Raw genomic sequence first — 20,423 nt, forward strand, 5'->3', positions numbered from 1 at the left:
TGTGTTAAGTCCTAGGTCCTCCCCACTCCGTCCATATCTAGGAAGCACTGGACTGAGCTCCCAAGGTCCCAAGGAGGAGCAGAAGGAGGGAGAACATGAGCAAAGAATTCGGGACCACGAGGCGTGCATCCACCCACTGAGACAGTGGAGCTGATCTACGGGGAGCTCACCAAGGCCAGCTGGACTGTGACCGAAAAAGCATGGGATAAAACCGGACTCTCTGAACATGGCGAACAATGAGGGCTGATGAGACACCAAGGACAATGGCAGGGGGTTTTGATCCTACTTAATGTGCTGGCTTTGTGGGAGCCTAGCCAGTTTGGATGTTCACCTTCCCAGAACCTATTATTTTACATGAATCTGTGTAGATTTATGTGTCTTTGCAAGCTAAGTGCCTACTTGCATGCTTACACTCTCCCTCTTTCAACAACTCTGCTCTATAACTTAAAACCTACTCTTTTCTCCTCTTCTGCTCATCATCAGGCCCCAATTTCTACCTCATATCAGAAATCTACAAAAACCTTTCTTAACGAAACTTAATTAGTGAAATCAGTGATTACCTTATCTGCAGCCAGCTATCAACTATTTTATCTTTCTTCTTGTCTCAATCGTCAGCTACCACCAAAATTTCAGGTGACAAAGTCACCATTTCCTAAATGTCTTAATTTCCTTAAATAAGGCTTTATCTGATACCACATTTGGAAGTCTCACGCTAACTCATTCCAAAAGAAGTCTTTATATTACTTTTCAATGAAAAACTTTTAAATGTTAAATCACTATTACTGTTTTTCAGCATTTGAATTTAAGTCATAACTCTCTGATTTTACCATTCTCTTAACTCCCTTTTCTAAAGCATATTATGTTCTTATTTACTTGCTGCATTCTCAACCATGCAGAGATCCATGTGGGCCCTGGTACCAAGGAGGGTGAGTTATGGAGTACATGCAATGTGCCATGTGCTCACCTCAGCCCACCATACATTGGTTGGTTTATTTATTTATTTATTTATTTTTGGTTTTTCGAGACAGGGTTTCTCTGTAGCTTTGGTGCCTGTCCTGGAACTAGCTCTTGTAGACCAGGCTGGTCTCGAACTCACAGAGATCCGCCTGCCTCTGCCTCCCGAGTGCTGGGATCAAAGGCATGCGCCACCACCGCCCGGCCCCCACCATACATTGTTATAGCCACTCTTATTCTAATAATTCTCATTTATCAGTTCTTCCCTGATATATCATTACGAGTACTTGGTCTTTCTTTCTCATGTGATGTGTCAAAAATATCCATGTCTGTCATAACTTTTACTTACCCCCATAGTTATCTCCCAAATTAGACTGAGTTTCTTGGGGAAAGCATTATTTTATTGAGTTCTCGGTGTTTTCCTCAACTCTGTCACGTGTACCTGTTCTGTTTCATGACCAACTTGTCATCTTCAGTCATATCCGTGATACCCTTCTCACAACAGTTATGACAAGTCTTCCTAACTTTCTTTAGACTCCTCTAAGTCTTATTCAATCACAGCAAATGAACATGACTTTTGCTGTTTTCTTTCCTGAGACTCTCCCTGTCTTTTGGAATGGTTCTATAATCAAAATGTAGAATGTATTCAAGCCCTAGTTCAAGTCATCCTGATATTAGGAAGTCCTCAGTGATAATGTATGCATGAAGTATCCTTTCTCCTTAAGACTTTCAATATTACATTTTTTTTTCATTCATTCATTTTGTGTGTGTTTGAGAGAGAGAGACCATCCTAATGGAGGTATAAGTCTGCAAAGTCCAATAACTCTTATTTCTACATCTTTGTAACTTCTTCATGATTTAACTTAGAGTCACATAGTTTCTCTCATAAATTCTACTTAAATTGATTTATTATCAGTTCTTTTATATAGAAATACGATTTATAAAGATAATTATATAAAGACAATTTCTACTTAAAATTACAAAAGTATATCACATACTAAAGAGAAAAAAAATCTCACAGCATAGTTACTTACACTTTGAGAATTATTTTTAAAATACTGTTAATAAAAATGTTTAAGTCAGTATAGGCCTCCAACATGGTCCTATAGTCAAAATTAGATTCCAGATGACTCTAGAGCAGAGGTTCTAACCTGTGGATCATAACCCCTTGGTGGGTCAAGCATCCCTTTTACAGGGGTCGTATATCAGATATCCTTCATATAAAATACTTATATTACAATTCACAATAGTAGCAAAATTAGTTATGAAAATAACTTTATGGATGGGGACAACACAACATGAAGAACTGTTTTAAAGGGTCTCAGCATTAGGAAGATTAGAAACATTGCTCTAGAATAATCTTATGGCACAACCAACATAGTGCATGTGCGACCAAGTAAGAACTATAAGGTTCTTTTTCAAAGTCTTTGCAGTTCTTTGTTAAATAAAGAATAAGTAGTAACTTCTCTGTAATGGAAAATGAATAAAGTAGCAGGTTATTGTGGTGGGGAAGGAAGAGCTCTTAAGTACGGGAAAGGGCAATGGAATGCTGCTATAAGGGCAGAAGGAAGACTCCTCCCAAGTGCAAGTAATTCTTGAGAACCAGAATCTAAATGTCCGTGACAGTAAAAAGAAAGTAATTAATTTTGGCCATCTGAAAATTCTTAAGCACACAGCAGGAAAATACAACTGAAGTTGAAATAATTGATAATAATACAAAACATAGGCTTTTAATCAAATTAAAGCTCTTAAGTTAAAAGACTCAAATACTTTTTCTAACATATTCTTATTTACGTATTTCTGAAAATTTTGATTATGCTTCCTTTGCTTTGCAAGATCTACAAAATAAGATTAAAACCATGCCAAAGATTACTATCTCATCGGTGAACAGCTTTACACCTGAATCTCTGTAGTAAAAATGAGTTAAATCTAGTATAATCTTAGTGGAAAGACAATTCGCTAGACTTTTAAATTCAACCACTGTCTTAATTTTGTCTATATTTATTTACAGTTGATCCATATTCAAATCATCCTAAAATGATCTAACTCTGGGTCCCTTTGACTGTTCTCCAATGCTTAAAAGTCAGCAAGAATGAAGACTCTAAAACCCCTTTATTCTTCTAATTTTAGTTGGAAGAGGCCAGACTTATTCAACATCAATAAGGGTCTCAACTCGTGAGCTGCGAATGTTAGCTAGACAGACAGGTACTAACAGGCTTGGATGCCATTAAAGGATTCTACCCTTATGGCATCCTCTTCCAAAGTTTCCAACACTAGAAACTGTCCTTAAACCATGATGAGGACGCTGGTTTTGAAAGTAGATAAGAACTACATGAACAACAAATGTGCCTTCTTCTCCATCTATCCATACATACAAAAGTCACCAATGTGAATCATGGCCATGGCATTTTGAACCCCAACCACTACCCCTGATAATCACCTATATTTCTTTCATACACACTTCTGCAGACCTTAACAGCTGTACATAAGAGATGGCTACCTATCATCTGACATTCTTTGACTCACTACTCATCATTTCTTTGGCCATTCCTAGAAAAAGTCCATCTCTGATCAAAAAAGGAAACTTTTCGTCCTACTTTCTGCTTCCTGCCATGCCTACCCTATAATTACCCCAGCTTGTAAGTGAATGGTGGGCTTTGATTCTTACAGAGAGTCTCCTCATCAGCCTACAGGTTTTCTTTCTTGAAATATAGCTCTCTACAGTCTCAAATAACAAAAACAAGCTCCAGATTCAATGAAAGATCCCAGCTTAAGGGAATAAGATGAAGACAATTTAAAAAAGCTAGCTGATGTTCTCTTCTTCTCTGGATGTGCATCTTCTCTCTTACCTTCCTCTGTCTGTCTGTCTGTCTGTCTGTCTGTTGTGTCTGTCTCTCTCTCTTACACACACACACACACACACACACACACACACACACACACACTAGTTACCAATATAATTTTTCTTACTTTTGTGTCACTTAGGTCTTAGTTCAGATCATGAAAACTCACGGGCAAATAAGAACAGACATTTGCATTGCTAGGTCCCAGACAGCCTTACCAGACACCTTCTGTATTACTTCATTCACTTCCTTCATGAATACTTTCTGTACAAACACCAAGTGGTTTAAAAGATCTGTTGTGAGATTGTGTTCAAAGGAACCAACCTGCCAAACAAAATCAGAGTGTGAGATTATATGTTAGCACTGTACTGCATTTCCACAAAGCCAAAAAACTCGAGGAAAAGGAGATAATTATCTATATAGTATATGAGAACAATGCATTGAAAGGGGCTTATTCAGTCCCAATGATCAATTCTATTTGAATTAAATGCTAAAGCTATAGTGATTAAAAACAAAATCCCTAAAACAGCACACTACAGACCTCAGGATTTCATGAGAGTGAATTATCAATCAGATACCTAATCTAATAGTATGAAACATGTGTCTTGTGATTAGTACAAAGCATTAATTCCTGACAGAATTAGTCAATAAACAGATGAAGCAGAAAGCAGCTTCTAATTATTTAGTGACCATTACAAAAAACATAGAGTCAAGCACTCTTTTGATTAAAGCACTTTATCATTGTGACATGGTTCATATTTTGGTCAAAAATTAAAAGAGGAAAATATATTTGTCATCTTAGAAAAGAAATCACAAAATGCTTAATTAGACCAGGAGGCACATTTTTAAAAATTTGTTTTTGTTATTTTTAATTATGTGTCTTGTCTGTGTGGGGGAATGTGCATATGAATGCAAGTGCCCACACAGGCCAAAGAGATGATATTCCTATGGAGTTGTCTGATGTTGTTGGGAGCTGAACTCAGGTACTCTGGGAGAGCAGTACATGTTCTTAACCACTAGCTGTCCCTCCAACTCTGCACCAGGCACTTTATCTTGCCCAAAATCGTACAGACAGGACAAAAATGAGTTACAGTGTATTTATATTAGGACACAATAAAATAGGCAATTTGAAATAAGGTTCAACTTTATATGCTTTGAAAGTAATTTGTTATTTTCTTTTCCTTTTTGGTAAATCTGAGATTGTATTTTTCCTAGAGTATAAATTCTTTCTTTTTAGTATATAACATTAACGTGGAATTATACAACAGAATGCTTTAAATTTACTTTCTTTGAAATGAGGCATCATTATTAGTGCTGCTCAACTATTTTTGCGACTCATTTTTCTATGTGGAAAGCATACCTGCCATATAAAATTTCCTACTTCAATCAACCTTTGGCTTCTTAGAATCCTGTGTACATTTGGATAGACTTGTTTTTCAAATACAGAAATTTCAACTCTGGGCCTGGCTAGGTAGATTACTGGGCAAAGGAGCTTATGATAAAAACCTGGAGACCTGAGTTTTATCCCCCAAACCAAGGTAAAGTAGAACAAACTCCACAAAAGTGTCATCTGATCACCATATGTGTGCTGTGGCATCCACTTCCAATCACATATCATGGACATGGATGGACAGACACATATGCACACTCACACACATGCGCACACACAAATGAAATTAAAAACTAAAAGAAATTCAAACTCTTAGGTGTGAAGGCCAGTTTAGAAAAGGTATATCATAATTAAATGTGTCTCTTCCAGTTATAGTATTTCTATTGAATTCAAAGAGCTTTCTTACAGATTTTCAAACCAGGTATGTCATGTTTTTGAAGTTTTCGACAGTTATACATACAGGTAAAAAAATAATGAGGCAGTCATTTTTAATTCTGTCTTAAATAATAAATGATTCTGTTAATTTGTTTCATTTTTCCATATGGCCTTCAGAACATGACTAATAATTATGTTTTAAATCATATAACCATATTAAAAATCAGTTTATCCCCCACTTAAAAAAGAGAACAGTATGTTTAACTCAAAGTTAATTAAAGGACCATAGAAGTAAACATATAAAACTCTTGCTGTTAGTTGTCAATTCCCTTTTTATAATCAAATAAGCCATAAAACATTGCCATGATGGGCTTGAAATTTAATATATAAAATGCAAAGTAAGAGATTATTAGTATATTGTTCCAAAAAGCATGTTTCAATAAAGCAAGGGGGACGAGTCAGTGACAGACACATGCTCATTCCTATTCAAATTCAGTAGGATTTCTTCTTCTGTATAAACAAACAATTTAACATTTAACCTTCAAAGTTTAGATCACTACACATATTGGTATCTAAATACTGAAAACATAAAAACTGCTAAAAGTAACTTTAAAAGTAAACTTACTTCTGCTACACAACGTAGATAATTCCCTTGTAAATAGTAGCCCTGTTTAGAAGGCAGCTCATCTATGCTCCACACTTGATCTGAGTAACTATCATGTTCTTCCATGATATATTTCCCTGACATGGTAACAGGTGGAAGATTAAGACTTGCAGAAGGAGGGATAGTTGACATATCTGTTGCAGAAACTTTTGAAGTAAAACGCAATCTATGATTTGGTAACTCAAATGTAAACCTTGTCTGTGCACCTGTAAGAAGTAAGGAACATTATATAGCCATACAAGCATGCATTAATATTTTCATTTTTCCAAAAATGGTGTCTTAAGAAAAATGTTTTGTCATCCCTCAGTTTGCTATACATAACAGCAATATTTAAAATTTATATATGAGAGATTCCTTATCTTTAAACAAGTACATTCACTCACTTTAAGAATTAGCAAGTACCATTAAGCAATACAGCAGTATTTATGAAGCTTACTGGGTACCTAGTATTGTATCATATGCAGAAAGACACAGATTTAGTATATCACAGAAGGGAGAACAGAAAGACATTGCCCTTCATGTAGAGGAGTTATACTACAACAACTCATGCTAAAAACAACTCCCAAATTCTGAAATATTAAGCACACATTCCTTTAGCCTTAACAAATATTAAGAGGCTAAAAAATAAGCTACAAATTTTAGCTCAATATTGTGTTAAATTTTTTAAGTCCTCTAACTGGCAGAGTTGGTCAAGCAAATATTAATGAATAGTCAATTCCATTATTTTGCCAATACTGTTTAGTTATCTCTGTAGGCATGAGGAATTGGTAGAAGTTGTATTGCCATCAACTCTATCACTGCTCAATGTATATACCTATGACTACACATTGATAAAGGTAATGTATATACACCCATGTTCCTTTCATAAACAGCAGACTGCCATTCTCTCAGTTCCCTCTTATACAACTGCTACAACAAAGTATACCTTTGACTAGCTACTGCAAGCTTCAAGAGATAGGGTCTGTCTCCTACTATCTCTACTGTGAGTATCACTAAATAAAATTCATCCAGATCAAAGCAACCCTAGGCCTCAGTTATCACATATCTGTAATCAAGAATGTGTCATGGTGGAGAACAATTCTGTATTCTGTCAATTACGTTTTAAATAAACGCTGATTGGCCATAGCCAGGCAGAAAGTATAGGTGGGACAATCCAACAGGAAGTAGAGGTGTAGCAATGAGAACAGGAGAATTCTGGGAAGAAGGAAGCTCACTCGCCAGTCTTGCCCAGACCACTGAAGAAGCAGGATGTGACCTGCCCCGCTGAAAAAGGAACTGAGCCCTGTGGCTAACATAGATAATGATAATGGGTTAATATACATTATAAGAGCTAATACAAGGACGAAGCTAATGGGCCAATCACTTTATATCTAATGCAGACTCTCTGTGTGATTTTCATTGGGACCTCACGATTTTGGGAACTGGGCAGGACAGAAACCCCTACAAGCCAGCCCTGATGGTACAGTGCCATTCTTTTACTGATTGTGTCCTTTTTCCTCATTTATAGAATTCTGGGTTCTTACTTGTATGGATATTCAACAAGCTGTTCACTCTGTTCTTAAACAGTTCTAAACTGCCTATTGGGCTTGCTTTTTCCATTAATTTATGGATTCCAGATGATATGAATATATGAACAAATTAGCCAATGTACTCATAGGACCGCCTCTGATAGTGAAAGCCCATGCTAACTTTGCCAAATCCAAAAGCTCACTTTAGAGTGTTTCTATTTCTGGTAATATAAAGGTTGAATGAAATGTTCAGAAAACTCTCTTAATCGACAAACTCTGAAATGTAAGGAGTAGTAATATAGAGATCCTTAACGTAACATATCTGTGTTAAAATAGATCTATTAGTGCTTTAAATGCACTAATTTATCATGTTAAAGCAACAAAAAGGAAAATACATTTTTATTTCAACAGGTATAAAAGAAAGTATCTGTATACAGTAACCAATTATTCTTTATAGAAATTTCATAACACAGTAGGAAAAGAAATCACTTTTGTTAAAATGACAAAGGTTTTGAAACCTATGAAAAACAAAGCAAACAGACTCATTAGTAAAGTGTTATTATACCTTAAAACTAAAGTTGAGACAAGGCAAAAATGACAAAGAAGATTAAAAACATTTTATAAAATGGGGAAAAAGAAGGTAAGATATTTAAGGATGATTTAGAGGTGTCTGGGAGAAGTTGGGGATGAGGGGAGTGGATAAGATCAAAATACATTGTAACCATAAATGAAATTATAAAAGGCTACATGAATAAAATTTATAAAAGAATATCATTGTTGAAATTTGAATAATTAAATTATTTATTTATTTATTTGTTACTTTTTGAGAGGGTCTCATTATGTTGCACTGAACTCACAACATAGACCAGGCTAGTCTCAAGTTCACAGAGATCCACTTGTCTCTGATTCTTTAGTACTAAGATTAAAGTGTTACCACCATGCCTAGCTATTTAGATATTCTTTAATATATTTTTAAGAGCTTTACCTTTTCATCAAAATACTTTCTTTTCAAAATTACCATCAGTTTTATGTGGTTAGACTCATAATCCAATGTTACCTGTCATTCCATGGCTTCTCATTCTCCCCATCTTGTACTCTGCTTTCAGTGATGGTAAGAGTGCTGCTCCAATGGCTATGCCATCCAACATGGCGCTAAATTTGAGAACAATAGGCTTCTTCTCTAAACCTTCTGGTAGTTGAGGAAATTCATTTGTTTCAATAGGAGTTTGATTAACACTTGTTGGAGTTTTTTCAGAAGGCAGTGGGGTTGCAATATCTTCTTTCATAGGCTGTGGGCTATAAACCAAAATATAACATTAAAACTATTTGCAAATACTACTTTATTGAATAAAATTACTGAATTTCTCAGTGGAAAAATAGCTAAAAAATAATGATGATCTAGAAAAACGGACAGAGTAATATCTTATTTCATAACTTATTGATGGAGGAAGGTCATTGGCTAATAAAGGAACTGCCTTGGCCCATTTTATTGGTTAGGAGATAGGTGGGAGGAGTAAACAGAACAGAACGCTGGGAGGAAGAGGAAGTGAGGTCAGACTCGACAGCTCTCCTCTCGGGGGCAGACACCTGAGAGAGATGCCATGCCCCGCTCCCGGGATAAGGCTCCGACCCAGGATGGACATAGGCTAGAATCTTCCTGGTAAGTGCACCTTGGGGTGCCATACACAGATGATTAGAAATGGGCTAAATTAATATGTGAGAATTAGCCTAGAAGAGAATGGGCCAAGCAGTGTTTAAATAAATACAGTTTGTGTGTTGTTATTTCGGGCATGAGCTAGCCGAGCAGGCGGCCGGGGTGCTGGGAACACAGCCCCGCCGCCCTTATTACTACAACTTATTAACATGAGAACCTAGATTAAAAAATTGTAGCAAAAAAACCATCAAGACTATCAAAATGCATGCTATTTCGTCACTTTATAGGATAGGGAAAAGCAATCATGCATGTGCAGACACTCACATGTGTGCACACACATACACATGGAGAAACTATAGGATGGGGAAAGGTAAGCATGCATGTACACACACAAACACACAGAGATAGAGATAGCTAGCTAGCTAGCTAGATAGATAGAGATATCAGAAAAGTAGAAGCTATAAATAGTGGCAACATACACAGAGAGTAAGTTACAGTGAAAAGGTCTGATTTTACTGCCTTTTAAAACGCTATATGGCACTGTAGTTCATCTTCAATCATAAACAGTAATTTCAAAATAAAAGAACATACAAAACCATGCATGCTATAAATGACCACTGCAATTTCTTAAAATTAAACAAGGACTGACAGTTCTAGAATTCATTAATTTGCTTTTTTAAAAATTGGTTTGCTTATTTATTTATGTATGTATGTATTTATTTATTTATTATTTTTTCAAAACAGGGTTTCTCTGTAGCTTTGGAGCCTGTCCTTAAACTAGCTCTTGCAGACCAGGCTGGATTTGAACTCACAGAGATCTGCCTGCCTTTCCCATCTGAGTGCTGAGATTAAAGGTGTGTGCCACTATTGCCCAGCTTTTTTTTCTCTTTTTCAAGACAGGGTTTCTCTGTGTAGTTTGGGAACATGTCCTGAAACTTGCTCTGTAGACCAGGCTGGCCTCGAACTCACAGAGATCTGCTTGCTTCTGCCTTCCAAGTGTTGGGATTAAAAGTGTGCACCACCACCGTCCAGCTAATTGGTATTTCTTATGATGCCAATAAAAATCAGGGATCTCTCAAACTTTATGTTTATGCTCCCTATTTAGCATGAGACAATGACAAGGCCATGATGATGTAATACTTTAATGATATTCACTGTGATTCTCCCATGATGTCATTGGGATACTCTCTACCAGTCCCATTACTGTGAGAGTCGATGCTTATAGTAACTGCTCATTTTCCTGCAAACCTCTGCTATCACAGCAAAAATAAAAGGTACATTTTATTGTAAAGTCACAGAATATATAAAAAATGAAATAACTCACGCTGTGGAAGGCTGTCTAATAAGGTCTGAGATTTGTTTGGATAATTGGTGAGAGCTTCGAACCATCATGCTGTGTAAGGTGGCAGGATGCTGAGGGATGTTGATACTGATAGCTCCTACTTTGAATACTGCAGCATTGTTTGTCTTCAGCCCTCTCTGGGCACTGTAGAGGGCTTGGGACTTGGCAATACTACATTTCACCACAGTTCTAGCAACAGAGGAGGAAGACTATTAAAACATAGCCAAATGAAAATTTTGGAAGAATACCAAGAATATAATATATTCTTACTCAATGAGTTAGAATGAAATCATTCATATGTCAAGAATATGAAAAGCTAGTTTAAAAGATCTTAAAAAGATACTAAATTTACACTGCAGAGAAAAGTCTATTATTTCTTTAGTAAATACTAATGTGAGTAAAAGCACAATCATTAACACATCGTTATATGTGTACACACACACAAAAAAATCCCATTTTGATTTTTTTTTCCCCACTCAAAATCCTCTTTTTTCCTCCAATTTATTTTTGGGATCTAAAGCAACAGACACAATACAGAAAGAAAAATACACTTATTATACTTCTTTTTTTTATATATTATACTTCTAAAATATAATCAAAGCACACGTCATTCTAACAATCATCTACTCTGTTAAAAGAAATAGAAGGCAGGCAGCCTGTTGCTTGAACTCAGGAAAAGGAAGTGAGAATAGACCCTGGTGTGATGAGGCCAAGGCTTAACAGTAGATCTGGCAGAACTCTGTAAACTGCACTTTCCATGAATCTTTAGTCAGTCTCTGTGGACATCTGTCATGAACTTTTTGTATATACAGTGGGAATAACAAGCATGGTTCAAACTTTTAATCATTTTTTTAAGTGAGATCATGACTATTTCTTCCTTGAATAAAATATACATGTGTACCTTAAACTAAGTGGTTAACTCTCTTCAAAAATAACGAAACTGCAAACAGAGGACTCATACTAACAACCTACAAACTAAATTATATCCCAGATCTCTCCACATCTCTTTCAAGGCTGACAAGAGCATCCTTTACAACTTCTAGTTGAATTTCATCAGTGCAGAATCACCATGATGTTTAGCTCTGGAAAGCCTTTATCTGCATCACAAATCTTGCTGTTGTTTGTTCAGTAGCAATAGTTTTGCTCAATGTGCATTGAACTTTTATTAGTTCTTTACATATAGTAAAAGTGTAAGTTGAAAAAAATCAATAAATCTTTATTATTTTTCACATCTACTTTTATAACCTGTTAGCCTGTCTAAAAATCACTTAAGGTTTTATAAGAAAACGTGCAAAACTTAATTCTCAATTTAAACCAAAATTTAAAATAGAAAGCTCACAGGCCTCTACCAAGGTGGTTCAGTAGAAATTTGGATTTCAAAGATAGAAGAATTGTCCTGTTCAGCAGTAGAGAGCCTAACTTACACTATAATTTTATCAGCTTTACACCAGTCTAGTAGCTCTGTCTCAATCTCTACACTCCCTCAGGCCTTGCCTCCTTGAATTGGCTTCCAACATAAAAAAGGAAAGAAGGTGGAGGATATTAATTTACATAACTTGGCCTGTGCTGACGACCTCAAATCAGTTTACTTTTTTCTACAATAGTGACATGGAATGTGTGACATGATCAATGCTTAAAGCCAGGAAATCTTTCCTACTTAGCAACTGTATTCTAGGTAACTGTCTCTCTCAGCAGAAAGCCTGAGAATAGACTAGGGTAGCCTAACATGATGATATGACAACAAAGACCACCTTTTACTTTTCCATTACTGCCTTCCTGGAGCCTTTCTAGTACATAATATCTATGTCCATAAATATTTTCTTTGTGTGAAATAGACGTGACCTTTTGCTTCTAAAAGCATTCTCTATAAAGTCAATATTGATATATCCAGAGAAAATGAATAAAAAGAAAAAATCTAGGTACTGTCTGAGTGGAACTAAATGTGGTTCTATTTATGTTTTTCTATAAAAGCAAAAGGCATAAAAAAAACACTAATATTACACAGGATATTTTCCAGAAATAAAATTCAATTTTTAATACTTTTAGTTAGCTCATAAAATGAAACAGACCATGCTAATATCAACAATAGACTTCTAACAAATGATGTTTTGTCTATGGCTTATTATCAATAATGAAACAAATTTCATAAGATATGATAATCATACCAACAGGAAACATAGGTCACCTACCTAGTCAACATATTTAAATATTATAAAAAATGTACACAGATGTAACTGTGCTAAGTTTAATGTTGATGTGACATGGGATAGACTCATGTGGTCAACATTTACACTGCACCTCAAGTGCAGCCAACTGCAAACAAAATATCATATGCACGATGGTTTAAATTAAGATACTCAAAACATAAATGCTCATGTAGCAAAAGCCATAGATAAAACTTGACAACCAGAAATTAAAATATTCCCATTAAAAAAATCAGAAAGCTGAAACATGCAGTTGCATTGTTAGTTTTTAAAAATTACTTCATAACTAACAAAAACTCACCAAGTGAATTTTTTTGGTTTTATTATAGTACCAAACAGTAACATGTCTACAGAAACACAAGTAACACACACTAAACACACTAAAAGTCTGTCTTACCTAAGAGACAGCCTCACTTAGGCTGTGATTGACTACTAATATGTATTAAACTACTTGTGTCTATGGTAAAGCTTTGAAATGGTAGCTAGCTATACACATACCATGAAGATAATATAAACATTATACAATATGATATTAATCGCAAGTCATGAAAAATAGTATGACATACAGAAACTCTTGTTTGGCTGTACTTGTAGGAGATGTAGGAAAATCCTCCAATCTACAGATGCAGATTCAAGAGAAAGCAGGAAAACAAAAAGGAAGCAATCAGTGTTCATATGTAAGTTAGTTACAACAGGACTGCACATCAGGAAACTTTACTAATGTCCAGTTCTTAAATTTTTTTCAAATTACTTTTGAAACTATCTTTCCCCATTCTATTTCCTTTCAACTGCAGTTAGAAATAAATTGCTGAAGAATAAATTCAAAAAATATTAACAAAAAGTCTTAATTCTAAGAGGTTGGCAGTAACAAATGAATAACTTTTACATTTCAAGTAAAACTGATAAGAAATATCAATTTTACATTTTTAAAATCTCATTAAATGCATGTTAACTTTTACAAGCTGAAGAGACTAAAGACATTCTCTTGAGAGAGTACAGACAATGAGACACAAGATAAAGCTAGCACTGGGGACACCTAATCTGGCTTGCTTTGGGAAGAGGCCTAGAGTCAATGGAACAATCATGAAGTGTGCTTTCTGTGATGACTTTCTGCAGATGAGGGAGGAAGATGGAAGCAGTGCAGCTCTGGGCTCTTCTGACTGGACTACTTAAAACAGTTTATGCTGATACTTTGATCTTTCTAAATCTCAACTTCTTGTTATGCTATAAAGTGGAGCTAAAATCACCTCAGCTCACAGAACTGCATTGAGATTAAGTAAAGGAACCGATAATCAGTTCCTAACCCACAGTAGGGGCTTCATAATACAACTAAATATTATTCTATAATGTTTTAACCATGGGGATTTCCTGGTCTCCTAATCCCTTTTTAAAAAAAGAAGGAGAAGGAGGGGGGAGGGGGGAGAAGAGGAAGAAGATTAAGAGGAGGAGGAGGAGGAAGAAAAAAATGAAGAGGACAACGACTGCTTAGTAAATGGAATCTGGGTCCTGGAAAGCTCCTAGAAATAAACTGTCAATGATTCCAGGTTTAAGCTACTTGGGCAAGAGACCTCCTCTACCAGGCTCTGGCCTGTTTGTAGATACCTACTTAAAATGTTGCCCAAGGTAGATATGCATTACCCAGATTTCCAGAACACTGTGACTAGAACTGTAACTAATCATGTTTACTAGCTGATCTATTAGTAAGTTTTACAGTAGTAGCCAAATCTTCTATTTTAGTGATTAGCTAGTTTGAGGGCTATATTGCAGGACAACATTAGCATAATATTAGTTATCCCATCAAAGAGGAACAAATTCTCAAAATATGACCTTAACTATTTAAACAATTTTAGTTATAATGCAAAACTGATTCACTAAAAACAAATTAGAAATTAATTTTGGCAAATACTGCCAAAGATATAAACAATGCCATATGGTTAAATGCAATCTTGATAGACAGTGTTGGAATACCAGGAGCAAATGTTATCAATATCAAAATAATTCTGAACAGATCCAAGAATAGAACTTATATTTAAAAAAGAAGAAAACAAAGAAGAGTTGAAATATAATATATGGGTTTTTGTTTACTTGGATTTTTGTTGTCATTGATTTTTTTTCTTTAAGAAAAAGAATAATTCAGGGTAGCCTGGCACACAATATATAGCCAAAGTTGGCCTCTAATTTGTGGTACTGTCCTGCCTCAACCTCCCAAAACTGGAATTACAGTTGTGAGCTGCCACACCGGCTTGATATGCTCTCTTAAAAAGGCTTAATTTATACTGTAACACAGATTTCAAAGGCTTTACTGTTAAGTTTGTTAAGTGCAAAATGACAAACTTGAAGTCTAGGTGAATATGAGTAATGATTACTTATCTAATAAAATAAGTAATTTATTAAATTGAGTTACTTAATCCTTAATATAAAGTTAAGAGTTTGTAGTTTTAATTAACTATTTAAATGATAGGAAAACTTACAATCTACATGCTAAACAGAAATTTGTACTGTGATCTTTTTCCTATAAGACAACCTCACAAAGTCCTAAAATTTGGGCTTTTCTCTTTCTTTCCTTTCTTTCTTTCTTTCTTTCTTTCTTTCTTTCTTACTTACTTTTAAACAGAGGTGAATTTAGGGTAAGAAGAGAGAGCAAAATCAATTATGTTTTCCAAAAAATATTTTACTGGGTGATATTCTTGGGAGCTTGTTTGGCGGTTCTAGCAGAAGAACGCAGCTTGTTTTATACCCTTGACCAAAAACCGGTTATCCTCTATTGGCAGTGAAGAAGGAAGGAGATACCTGCCTAGCCAGCCAGATCAACCAAATCAACCCTGGAGATCAATGGGGTGACAGATGTTGCAGCCAGAACACCCTCATATCCTATTAGATGATATTCTAAGTGACAGTATCTAGAAACACTGTATAAATCTCAAAATTAACAAGTACCAGTTCATTCAAGGAATTCCAAGTGTTCTAAAAGCTATAAAAAAGAAGTATAAGAAAATAGTAAAAGTAAACACACTTACTGTATATTTGGTGTGATCCCTTCAAGTAGCACAATATTAACCCCACCAATGTGAGCAGTAGCACATGTCTCAGTCATCTTTTGATGTAAAACATCTTAAATATGAGAAAAAAATATTCTGAGTTCTCGAAATAATATCATTGTATCTTATAGTAAAATTACTTTATTCACAATATATTTGGTGACACATGATGACTGTAAATCATGAGGAAATGCACTCAATGTTAAACTGCCTTAAGAAAACTTCCTCAGCTTACTTTTTTGTGTTCATATACGCATACAAAGTCTATACGAAAACTGGAATTAGACAAAAATGCACTTTAACAAGCTTTCATGAATTAAGTAATTTACTGGCGTTAAATGGTCTATACCACAGATATACTGTGAACATAAAAAAAGAAATCAAATAAACTATTACTCTTGGTCCATATAGTTGCTATGATTTTAATATACTTATTACTTACAAAACTAAATAAAATAAACATGTCATTTTGCCTGATTCTCTCTTTTACCATTTTTTTTTCATTTAAATCCCATGATACAATTTGAAATGAATAAATTTTAAACTGTCTTGGGGCTATAAAAATAACAATTAGCTATTTAACATCAGTCATTTTTACAAAATTATGTTTTTATTTCCTATGTTTGTAAGAACTAGAATTGCTAGGCCAAAGATTAAATTCAGTGTAAAGACTATTGATAAAACTTGGGGAATGTTAAACCAATTGATTTAGAAGAGATTGTCCATTTCCCAGATTCTACCCAAAAGAACCAATATAACTCTTATATTTTATTAAAACAGAACAAAAAAAACTGGTTAATTTTAAAACCATTGAAGTTAAAGAAAATTTTACTTCAATGTAGCCATCTGAAGTATGTGCACCACACATCCATTGCCTTGTATTTGAGAATTAATATGTTTGTATGTCTCTCAGCAATTTATAATCTTTCATTTCTGCAACAATTTTCTTTAATCTCACATAAATTTTCATGCAAAATCAGTGTTTGATTGACTTTTGTTTCATAGTCAGGACATGAAATAAAACAGTCAAAGATGGGTATTTAATGAAAAGTTTAGATTTATTTGTTGGGTAACCATAAAATTAAAAAAAACCACAGTCATTCATAATTTTCTTTTCTTCTGCAATACAAAAATTTCTGAAACTGGGGGGATATTTTACAACTGATTATATCTGGTGGAATTATTTTTTTGTGATACACAAAGCTGTAACAGGAGGGGCCTGCTTGTTGGGGTTTCTGTCCTTCCCAGTTCCCACAGCCGGTAAGCCCCAAAGAAAATCACACAGAGGTCTCCCTAAGTTATAAACTGATTGGCCCATTAGCTCAGGCTTCGTATTAGCTCTTATAACTTAAAATAACCCATTATTCTTAACTATGTTAGTCACATGGCTTGGTACCTTTTTCAGCGGGGCAGGTCACATCCTGCTTCTTTGGTGTCTGGGCAGGACTGTGGAAGAGCTTCCTTCTTCCCAGAATACTCCTGCTCTCATTGCCCTGCCTCTACTTCTTGTCTGGTTGTCCCGCCTATACTTCCTGCCTGGCTACTGGCCAATCAGTGTTTTTTTAAAACATGACTGACACGATACAGACAATTCTCCTGCACCACAAAGTTATGGACTATATTCAAGCAGATGTTCTCCTAGATTTAATTATTATACTATTATCATTTTTCAGATGAATGGCACATTTTCTTTTTTCTTTTTTTTTAAATATTTATTTATTTATTATGTATACAATATTCTGTCTGTGTGTATGACCGCAGGTCAGAAGAGGGCACCAGACCCCATTATAGATGGTTGTGAGCCACCATGTGGTTGCTGGGAATTGAACTCAGGACCTTTGGAAGAGCAGGCAATGCTCTTAACCTCTGAGCCATCTCTCCAGCCCCTGAATGGCACATTTTCATTAATAGAAGTGAACTTTTCCATCCACTAATAGAATTTTTATAAAGCTCTTAGCTTTTCTAAATATTAAAATGAGTATTAGGTTGTAAGATTTCTATAGAAGTAGTAAGAAAAGCAAATATTTTACAAATTTCACTTTTTATTCAATTTTTAGACATCAGAAACCTGTTACTGGCATTCAAAGACAAGCTAGTAAATAGGTACTCAGCATCACACATTAATGAGTCCATGCCCAAGGACTTCTGCTAGGTATCAAAGCTCCCTCTATTCACAGATCTTGACTAACCTGCAGAATTTTGTCAAGTCTCATTTTCTGAAGAAGCCTGCTAGGTAGGAATTTCTGCAACAATTGGCATTCACTTCTTTCACAAAAGCAACATCACAGTACCAGAAAAGCATCATACCTTTCATTTTTTCCTTAAGAGTGAAACTGCCATGGATCCTTTTCAGCTCTGACTCCATTGTCAGTCCACCAATATCTGCCTCTAGGTGTGTGCGGTTCACCATGCCAATCCCAAACACAATTAAAGTAACATGCTGAGGCTCAGAGGTTACCAGACTACGTTTTCTCTGTGTTTTAGTCAAACTGTTGTTGTCTTGTTCATTCTCAAACACAACTCTACATGTTGGCTCTGTAGGACTCCGAACACCTTTTTAGCAAACAGAAGTATATGGTTTCAGATTTGAAAAATGAAGCCAACATAAAGAATGATCTAAATACTGCATTAACTTTCTTGGTTTCAAATTCCAAATTAGACCTTTTCCTTCTCTAAACAATATAACTATTTTTCCAACATCTTCCCTAGTATCTACTAGTAGATATTTGAAATGAAATCTGTCTAAATCTCTTAAAGAGTAGTCTAAGGGTGTGTGACAATCTAGTGGCTTAGTTTTACCTTCTGGTCTTCAGGCAAACTTTATTTATAAAACATAAAAAAAAGTTCAGGGAAGATGGGGACTTTGGTGATACAATATCTGAATATTAGCACTATTATCTCTCCTTGGTAACTACCAATTTCTCTATATTTCAATAATTTATTACCATTAATATGGTGAGCAACCTACCATCTCTTTAGCATTCCTAAACAGAAATTTTAAAAATCATAAAAATGCCTATTACCTGCTGGTCCAAATGTTTCTGACGATTTTTCCAATATTCCTGTTGGATCTGAGATAAGTGAGTAGAAGTTAAGCAATTTATACATATTCTGCCAGCACTCAGCCGAAGGCTCACTTTGTTCTGACACTGTAATAGAATCTGAGTCATCCATATGGATGGTCATGTGATCCACTACATCTTTCGAACCTTTCCTAGATACTTTTGAAGTTCTTCTTTCAGACCTTCCTAGTGAATTTTTGTTTCGGGATTCTTTTTTGTTGTTCTCATTGTTAGCCCGTTTGTTCTTAGCATTATTTACTCTGTTCCCACCATTGAGACTTCCTCTAGAACTACGGCTGAAGTCAGATGAACGGAAATCCCGATGTTTTCTGGTTTTGAAGGTAGGTGTAGGAGAAGCTGATCCAGCTGTGTATCTACTAAGTTTAATGTCGGTCTGAGTTGCTTTGATGTCATCTATCATTGTACTGAACTGATGGATAAGACGAACCAGAGCCATATCCACATGTTGACTTATTGACTGGCAGGAAATAGTAAAGTTGCAGTGGAAGGTGTTGTAATAGCGCTTATTGAGATCATGAAAGGAAAGAGCACTGGTAGGGTTCTGAGGAGTACACACTGACTTTTCCATCACAACAGCACTGATGCTGAAGGTTTCCAACATTAATGCTGGTTTGAACTCAAGCGGAGGAAGATTCACATGGCCTTGCCTAAAATGTTCAAAAGAAAAAAAAAGCTGTTACTTCCTTTTTTGAAGAACAGTATAGCATATTCTTATGAATTTATAAACATAATAGCCTAGAAGGCGAAACGTACCATTAAGTAAGAGATTCAATACAATTGTGTTTGCACTAGTCTAGTCTTTTCGGGAATTACCAGACGAACTTTAGTTTTTCTTGTTACTTTTACACTAAAATTTACTAAGAAGTCAATATCATTCATTTTCAATTTAAAAAGTTTCAATAAAATAATAATCCAACAGTATACCAAACACTATAGAAACTTAGAGTTAATAAGAGATCAGAAGCAGGCCCTCATATTAAATGATTAACTAAATTTTCAACTCATTATAATTTTATTTGCTATTAGAAAGTCCTCATAGCTTGGTCTGACAAGTTTCAAATGGAAATGAAAATTAAAAACAAAACCACACTAAAAATTCCTAAAATCTGACACAAAAATTATTTTAAACCCTTCACTTATCTAAAAACTTCTGTGAAAGAATTATGATCACTTTAAACATTTTATTTTTAAAAACCACTCAACTTCTATCAACAATAACAAATCTCAAGTAAAGCATCATTTCCTCTCTTTTTTCATATGCACTGTGAGTATACTGCCACACAGAGCAAATTAAAGAGAGACTATATTCCTATTTTAAAAAATCAGAGACCTGGATAGAGGTGGGCAGTCCTTGGGCTTCCCACAGGT

The 20,423-nt window shown here is 35.1% G+C and overlaps 1 protein-coding gene across 8 annotated transcripts in view; it reads right to left on the reverse strand.

Moving 5' to 3' along the window:
* Kiaa1109 (KIAA1109 ortholog) overlaps window positions 1-20,423 on the reverse strand; it is a 184,260-nt gene that overhangs the window by 57,868 nt on the left and 105,969 nt on the right. For 7 of the 8 annotated variants that reach the window (XM_041659591.1, XM_041659589.1, XM_041659587.1 and 4 more), the window contains exons 47-54: window positions 18,996-19,702; window positions 18,280-18,525; window positions 15,952-16,045; window positions 13,501-13,551; window positions 10,713-10,919; window positions 8,792-9,030; window positions 6,188-6,432; window positions 4,016-4,121 (exon numbers count right to left, since the gene is read on the reverse strand). In XM_041659591.1, the coding sequence (XP_041515525.1) occupies window positions 4,016-4,121; window positions 6,188-6,432; window positions 8,792-9,030; window positions 10,713-10,919; window positions 13,501-13,551; window positions 15,952-16,045; window positions 18,280-18,525; window positions 18,996-19,702 (1,895 nt within the window). The remainder of the gene's footprint in view (window positions 1-4,015; window positions 4,122-6,187; window positions 6,433-8,791; window positions 9,031-10,712; window positions 10,920-13,500; window positions 13,552-15,951; window positions 16,046-18,279; window positions 18,526-18,995; window positions 19,703-20,423) is intronic. The other variant, XM_041659586.1, reaches the window with a different exon arrangement.

The sequence above is a fragment of the Microtus oregoni genome, unplaced genomic scaffold (assembly GCF_018167655.1).
Source record: "Microtus oregoni isolate MIOR12 unplaced genomic scaffold, Mior012 000010F_ref0000083, whole genome shotgun sequence".
Classification (NCBI taxonomy): Eukaryota; Metazoa; Chordata; class Mammalia; order Rodentia; family Cricetidae; genus Microtus; species Microtus oregoni.